Consider the following 8,774-nt stretch of genomic DNA (forward strand, 5'->3'; position numbering starts at 1 on the left):
ATGCTTTATTAGTCAAAGAAACAGCACAAAACATATTCTTAAACGAAATGTTTGAAACTACAATATTTGAAAATATTATTCAAAATACTTATAAAAACATTTAAAGTTACTTACAACTTGCATAACGAGCATGACAAAAGCAAAATGAGCACAAGTATAACAAGCATGATAAAAGTAAAATGAGCACAAGTATAACAAGCATGATAAAAGTAAAACGAGCACAAGTATAACAAGCATGGTAAAAGTAAAACGAGCACAAGAAAAGTATAACAAGCATGATAAAGTAAAATGAGCACAAGTATAACAAGCAAGATAAAAGTAAAACGAGCACAAGAAAAGTACAAGCATGACAAAGGTAAAATGAGCACAAGTATAACAAGCATGATAAAAGTAAAATGAGCATAACGAGCATAAAAAAAATAGCAAAATGAGCATAAAAAGGGCAAAACTGCATTTTTAGCAAATTAACACCTTTTCAATATAAGCTACTTTTTCACATTAATTAAAGCTCTTCAAAGTATAACTAGAGTTGTTACAAGTATCTCAAGGTGAGCAAAGTGTTACAATGTGTGTGCTTTATTACAGTACAGTTATTTTGCAAAGTGCAATCAGAGTACAGTCATTTCAAGACGTTTTGTGTGCTACAGGCAGTTAATTCATAAAGTACATTCATTTTGAAGTGTTTCTTATGAGGCAGAGGGTTATTTCACAGAGTACAGTCATTATGCTACAGAGACCCATTTTAGAAAGTGCAGTTATTTCAAACAATCTATTGTGCTGTTGAGCATAATTACAAGTTTCTGCCATAAATTTCTGGTATATCTGTGCAGGTCTATATATAATTCTAAGGATCTTTATTACTGTGTGTTGGCATGGCAGAGGCATTTCGCAGACCCAATCCACTTGTGTTTCATAAAAATACTGCAGAGAACTGGAGAATGAACAAAAATACAACATTTTCATACAAGCAGCATTTTCTGATAAAGAAGCATGTAGGAGGGCATTTATTCTGTTTAATCTAGCTGGGTCAGAGGACACTGAAAGAGATCATTCATTTGTGTATGCACCAGCAGTATATGCAGTAGAAGGGGAAAAAACATCATATTGTGGTACAAGCTGAATCAAGGGAGGCCCTGAGTGCTAAAAATTTAAATTTAGAGAATGTGTAACCCTCAAACAAATGTTACTTTGGAGAGGCACTTATTTTACACAACAGACCAAACGCCAAGGACACTTTTGATGCTTAGATTACTGACAGGAGAAACAAAGCCAAAATGTGCAGATCTGGTGATTTGAAAGATGAGTTGATAAAAGACAGGTTTGTGTGTAGTGTTAATAATGCTGCATTGAGAAAGATTTTGCTTCGAGACAGTGATTTAATATTGAGCAAAGCCATAGAGATTTGTCAAGTACACAAGCCTACAGAAGGGCACACCAATATGCTTGCAAGTGACAAGAGTATTGTTTGAGAAGCTTCTAGAGGAACACATAGCGTGCAGCACATGATTAACAGAAACAGGCCCAAGCACGTGGCAGCTATTACAGCCCCTGCAGGGTTTCCAGGGAAAGCCTGTACCTTTCCAGCAAGTTCTAATACAAGCTTTGTAAAATGGACATGCTCAGTGCAGCACAGGGGTGAGTCAGAAAAACCCAAGTCAAGTCTCATAGTTAACTGTTATAATTGTAGTGCAAATCATGAGCATAAAAGAGAAACATGCGTAGCATTTGGTCAACAATGCCAGAAGTGTAAAAAAATTGAACCACTTTTAAAAGCTTTTCAAATCAAGCAAGCCTCATTCAGTTATTAAGAAAGGTTACTTAAAAAAGCAAGTCACTCATGTGGAGGGTTGCTGTCCTGCTCTCTATGTAGATCAGGGTTGCCAGACGTCCCTATTTGGGTGGGACTGTCCCGAGATCAGCAGCCTGATCCCGAGTCGCACCCTGCCGGTTTAAATCCCGGCCAGCCTCTGCTTTGTTTGTTTTTTTTTTGATTGGCCCGTATACGGGACAATCAAAAATTGCTAAACACGGAGCTTCTTGTGTTCCGCATTAAACACGAGAAGCTCCATGTTTAGCGATTTTTGATTGGCCCATATGCGCATATGGCCAATCAAAAATCGCTAAACACGGAGCTACTTGTGTTGAATGCGGAACTGCAATGCATTAAATATGAGAAGCTCCGTGTTTAGTGCAGCGCTACTGAGTGAGCTCAGTTCTTTAATGTGGAACTCTGTTCCGCATTAAAGACCTTTTTTTTTGGTCTTCAGTTGCCGAAGACCTTTTTTTTTTTTTTTTGGTCTTCACTTGCCGTGAGAGACCTTCTTCTTTTTTGTCCCTACCTGGGGTGCTGGAAATCTGGCAACCCTGATGTAGATGGTGGTTGGTGAAAAGGTTTATGCAGTAGATTTGTTGTAAAAAAAAAAAATGAAGTGTTTTGTACTGTCCTGATCAATGGTAAATCCACAGAGCTCAAAGTAGATACTGATTAAAAGTGCAATGTTATGTCAGCAGAAACATTTGCTAGAGTAAGAGCTGGAAAACAACTTAATTTGTCCAGTTGCATGAAGCTTGCTGCTTACTGAGGTGAAGAGATTCAAACCGAAAGCTCATTTATGCTTTCATGTTATTCTGCTGTAAACAGTTAAGACCTGCAGTTTTATGCACTCAAAAACAAGTACAGTCATTATTAGGTCTCAGAGAGTTTAAAAATGAAACTGCTTTCCTTTAACAAAGAAGTCCATCATGTAATCACATCCCAGTTCCAGTTTTACCGATACTATTTTCTCAAGAGTATGCTGATATTTTCAAGGGCAAACTAGGTAAACCTCCAGTTGTGTACTCCATGAAGTTAGACCTAGAGGTCAGTCCTGTGGTCAGACCAGAAGAAAAGTTCTGATATCTATGCATGACAGAGTCAAAGCTCAGTTAGATAAAATGGTGCAGCAAGGAGTGATTTGTCCAGAACCATCTGGATGGGTATCTTCCATATTAGTTGCTCAAATGAAAAGCTCAGATGAAATCAGAATATGTATTCACCCAAGAAACTTGACCAAAGCATTAAAGTGACCCCACCATTCTATGCGTACAGTCGAGAAAGTTACTGCCTTCATGACAAATGTCACTATTTTTTCTGTCTTAGATGCAGAGTTCATTTTGCCAAGTAATGCTTGATAGCAAATCTTCACTACTGACTATATTCAATATGCCATTTGGTACATACAGATTTCTCAGAATTTCTTTTGGAATAAATTCTGCCAGTGAAGTCAGCATGCAATGGAGCAGATTTTTTCTGTCTATCAGTGTGCTACAACAGTAGATGATTTACTAGTAGGAGGCAACGGTGAAGAAGAGCATGACAGGAAACTCAGTAAAGTTCTGGAAAGAGCATGTGAAGTGAATCTTAACCTCAACCCTCTGAAATGCAAATTCAGGCTGGGAGAAGTTCGTTATATCGGCCATTTATTTACCAGTTCAGGCTTATGACCAGATTCTTCTAAGCAAACATCCATTCTTGAGATGCCAGCTCTAGACAATGTCAAAGCCTTGTAATGTTTTCTTGCTATAGTCAACTATTCAGGCAAGTTTATACCAGATTTCGGTGAATTAATCAGCACCCTTAAGAGAGCGGACATGCAAAAATGTTACCTGGTCCTGGTTGGACCACCACCAGAGAGTATTTGATGACCTGAAACAGAAAATTGCCAGTCCATAAATATCTTACTGTCCATAACTTTAGTGATGAGATATCTCTTTATGTTAAGACAACTTATTGTTGTTTTTCTCAATAGTTTACCTAATAAATATTATTGTCTTATTGTCAGTAATTCTATTGATGCAATACCTCTTTATGTTTAGACTTCTTGTCATTTTAAATTTAAAAATGCATCATTCAAAAAACTTTGATATCTCGGTTAGTCTTGTAATCCATTAATTACTTCCAAAATAACTAGCTACACAAAGGCTAGCAATTAATAACTGCCATTTGACTTTAGAGCTAACTCTTAACATAGACTAACACAAGTAGTCACAATGATGTCATGACAACAGAAGTGAGAGGAAGCGTACTACATTAATCTGCCATAGCACATTCTGGAATGCACATAATATCCAAGATATTTTATTTACTAGGAGTTTTAGTTAATTCATAGTTAAAAAGCTGCTAAATAAATTTTAAACTACCGAAATTAATCAGTAAACCCCCCTTTTATTCCTGGTAAGTTTAAATTCCCTCTTATAATTCCATTATAAACATTAACAGAATATATAAAACTCAGCAGTTGATGATGTTGATATATCTATGGGATGCATAAAGACTGATGACTTGAATGTTATCCACAATCACAATCACAGGACCTCTACCAGCTGCAGCAAAAGAAATGTTAAGGTCATAAAAAAGGTATCCAATCTGTATGTTTTAACAATGTACCTGTAATGATAGTCACATCAATACTGCATATGAGAAGATCCTTTGAAATAAAAACCTTGTTATTCAAACAACATATATTAGTTGTTAAAATTTATTAAACAGAAGCAATCTAAGTTTTATTAGTACACTGATGTCCCAAAAATTGTTTTTTTTAGGTTCTATTTGCCCCATGACTAGTGACCATAAAGCCTCCCCCTACTATATATATATATATATATATATATATATATATATATATATATATATATATATGTACACACACACACACACACACACACACACACACACACACACACACACACCTTCAATAAATGCATTACCAAGAGGTGACTTGGTGAGCCAAATACCTGCCACCAAGGCTGCAGAACACATCAACATCCCTCTTTCAAGGGATCAGATCACTCTATGGCCTGCTGCACAAGGTCCTCTTCTTCAGGATGGGCATGATCAACCTCCCTGCCACTCAATTAGCTGCCTGAATCAACCTGAAATCAGATCACCTGGGCTATAGTCAGGGAATTCTCCCACTTAACAGTAAAGCTATCATGATGTCCCAAAAGTTTAATGTTTTTGAAAAGTCACTAGCAAAAATTATTTTCCAATCAAGTTATTTTTCAGTAAAATATGACAACCTGACCAGATTAGGATGGCTAATAAAGTTCAAAGCTTTTTTTGATGTACAGCCTTCTCAACATCTATACATAAGTCTATTCAGTCTAAGAACATATCAAGTGGAGTCAAAGTCCTGAAACTGTCACTTTAATTCTCTTCTTAGAATCGTAGTTCAAAAGGTCAACTGCTCCACAGCACTGTCTGGCTAAAGGACTCGTGCAAGGTCATACAGTAGATAACTGATTGCTGAGGGAATCAAGCCCTGCACAAGAGGAAGCGGCTACTTAACAGCTTAAAGCCGCAGTCAAAGCAGTGCATCTCAATCACATAATCAGATGGATGTGACTGGACAACAGTGCAGTCCTCTATATTGTTAGAATGAAATGTAAGGATTATTGTTAATGTGCTATGTGCTTACTGCTAAATTGTTATCCATGATTTCTCTCCATTTATAATTCTGGGATGGACCTGAAATAGATCCAGGAGCATCAATATTCTACCTTTATTAACAAAATAAATAAATAAACGAAGAAGCAAATGAATAAATAATTTTCAAGATAATACTACAGAATTCTTGGATTATGCCACAATCATTCAAATGCAAGAGCTATGACATTTACTTAACAAAGACATTAATTAGTGGTCTAAAACTTCAGTAGTTAACATACTGGGAAGTTTATACATAACTTGTTGAAAAGAAGCAGAGTTAAGCACTTCTACACAAGAACACAAGATCATGATATACATAACGGTATTACCTTAAAAATGGTATGTTAATAACCAGTAACCATTTGAAATGCTGGGAACTGCTATAGGGAATCCTGAAACATGGAGTCTTAATGGCTGAAAGAACAGACTTAAAAACCAAGTCTGAGATGCCATTTCCTGGGATATTCCCTTTTCTCCATGGGTAGGATGAACTCAGAGTTTGTATACATCAGTTTGGGGAGTGTGGGTGGCTTTCCCTTCTCCTGTAATTTCAGACTTTTTTTTCATGCCTTGCCAACACTCCAGATTTCAAATGCTGACATTTCAATATGGAGTCTGATGAACGTTTAGTCATCTCAGCATTTGGTTAAGAAGTAAAAAGTGTCTAAAAACAAACCAAGCCAATTTCTGCATATTAGTGCAGACAAAATTATGTTTTATTACAAGTGATTTGTGGCTGCCCAAAAAAAGAAAAATCAAAAACAGTGTTTTGAAACATTTTATGACACAAAAGTGACAACTATTATGTTTCAATAAGTGCAGGGAATTTTCTAATGAATTTTATTGGTGGAAGATGCTATCCTCCAAAAAAGGAAGCCAATCTGGTGGTCCCCTGCCATAAACAAACTCCACAGCAGAAGAAAGAAACTGTTGCAAAAGAGAGTAAAATCCCATGATTGGAGGAACCCTGGTCAGCCTCAGTAAGAAGCTGAGATCCTTCATAAAATCCTCCAAAGCTAGTTATGAAAACAAAATTGCCACTGATTTTAAAAAGACAACCACAAAGCATTATATAGCTATGTCAATAACCTCAATGGCCACACTCAGATCTGCTCTGAGTTACAGCACAATGGCACTAAATATACAGACCCAACTGATATTGCCAACATCCTGGCAAATAGGTTCACTGCTAACTTTACCCCTCTCTCACCTCCTAAACGGCCCATTTCTATACTGGAAGAATGCAAAGTTCCTGTAATCACAGCTACACGGGTAAAAAACTCACTCTCCAAAGCCAAGAACACAACATCCCAGGCTGCGTTCTACATGAACTACAGAACAAATTGGCACCCCACCTAAGTACTATGTTCAAGGCATAGCCTCACCTCAGGCTTTGTGCCCACTGAATTGTGCACAGCAATGGCTGTCACACTCCACATAGGGGGAGACACCATGGACCCCAGGAACTACCGCCCCATTAGCCTGACGAGTCTGGTCTGCAAGACTATGGAACGTATCATCATGGAACTTATAAACAATCACACTGGTAATCTCCAAACTCTGTACCCTACCCAGTTCGGGTTTGTAAAAGGAAGATCATGTCTTCTAAACCAGATAGACTTCTTTGAAGCAGTCACCAAAGCCGTAGATGAGGGTAAGGTGGTTCACACAGCCTATCTAGATCTCACCAAGGTTTTCAACACCATCCCCCACTCTGGAATTATAGAAAAGCTCACTAAACTAGGTATAAATCCCTATGTCACAAGATGGATTGCCAACTGGCTCACTGACAGAACCCACACTGTGAAAGAAGCAGACTCTAAATCCAACTTCAGACCAGTGAAAAGTGGAGTACCACAGGGTTCAGTTCTGGGTCCTCTCCTGTTTGGTATCTACTTCTCTGAAGTACGGGCTAACACAGAAGGTCTTTGGCTAACAAAGTTCGCAGATGACTGCAAACTAGGAGCCATAATCAAAACTCGTAACGATGTGGACATCCTACAAAAGGGCTTCACTGAGACAGATGCCTGGTGTCAAAGTGATGGCCTCAAGCTCAATGCCAAAAAGTGCATTGTCATCCCTTTTGATAAAAACTCTGTACCCATGAACTACCACATGTAGTCTACTTAACACCGAAAGTGTGATAAGAGACCTTGGGACACAGGTGGACAATAGTCTCTCCTGTGATAATCACATCGCCACAATACTCAGGAAATCCTTCTATGTGGCACACCTCATCACAAAAAGGTTTCTCATCCAGGAAAAGAGAGGTCATTGTTCCCCTCTACTCATCACTCATTAGACCCAGTATAGAGTATAATGCCCCTTTTGGTATGTACCTCACAAGACATCTACAAACAACTGGAAAGGCCGCAGAAATACCTCACAAAGAGGATTACCCACCTCAAACAGATGCCCTACGCAGACTGTCTCAAAAAACTCCATCTTTACTCTATCGTATATCGCCTACTCAGAGGTGATCTCTGCCTAACATACAAAGCTATGTCAAACCCAGAGCTGTTGGACATGCTCCACTTAAAGAAATCCCAATCCTTCTGAGCTACACGCTCTAGGGACCTAAACCTTGTCACCACAATAAATAGAACATGCTGGAGGGATAGAGTCCTGTCCCACAGACATCCCATACTCTGGAACAAACTACCTATCTAAAACAAAGCTCCTCATTAGCACTTTTCAAGAAAAATCTTGATGATTGGATGGGTGATAGGAAATTCACCCCAGGGATCACTTCTGTGGCTCTGCTTGACAGGGACACAGGAAAATTATTTTCTTGGGTGGCAAAAGCCAGGGTACTGTTTGGTTAGGCTTATATAGGCCCTAGGACCAATAGCCTAGTACCTACCTATGAACACCAAAAATAAAACTTTACTTCACTCAAAAGTGAAAACCATTTTTAAAATGGAACTAAACACTTATATTTGAATCTTCTCATCTATGCATGAATGGGAAGGCTAAAATATTTGTAAATATATTCAACAAGACTAGGAAAGGGATACTCCATCCAGAAAACTACTGCAAAACAAAATAATAATGTTGTTTTAGCTTACCATAATGTTAAACATAGCAGCACTTCACTGCACTGTTACTCTTGCCCAGAAAGCTGCAGTCTAGATTTAACACAGTGAAACTAGGCATGCATAGACAAGTGAGGCAACATATAACTAACATATGAATAAAAAACTGAAAAGTTTTACCACACAGCAGCAAGTGACCAGAGATTATACAATCAACAAAAGAAGAACTGGATCAAATTATTAAAAAGACTGCAGCTATAATGTGTCAGGAT

The 8,774-nt window shown here is 38.0% G+C and overlaps 1 protein-coding gene across 1 annotated transcript in view; it reads left to right on the forward strand.

Moving 5' to 3' along the window:
- The first annotated feature begins 288 nt into the window (after positions 1–288).
- LOC122814406 (zinc finger protein 708-like) overlaps positions 289–8,774 on the forward strand; it is a 175,005-nt gene continuing 166,519 nt past the window's right edge. Inside the window, exon 1 of the mRNA XM_044086989.1 lies at positions 289–355. Coding sequence (XP_043942924.1) covers positions 289–355 — 67 coding nt within the window. The remainder of the gene's footprint in view (positions 356–8,774) is intronic.

This window comes from Protopterus annectens, chromosome 10.part0, assembly GCF_019279795.1.
Source record: "Protopterus annectens isolate FY-2018-M chromosome 10.part0, PAN1.0, whole genome shotgun sequence".
NCBI classification, from domain to species: Eukaryota; Metazoa; Chordata; order Ceratodontiformes; family Protopteridae; genus Protopterus; species Protopterus annectens.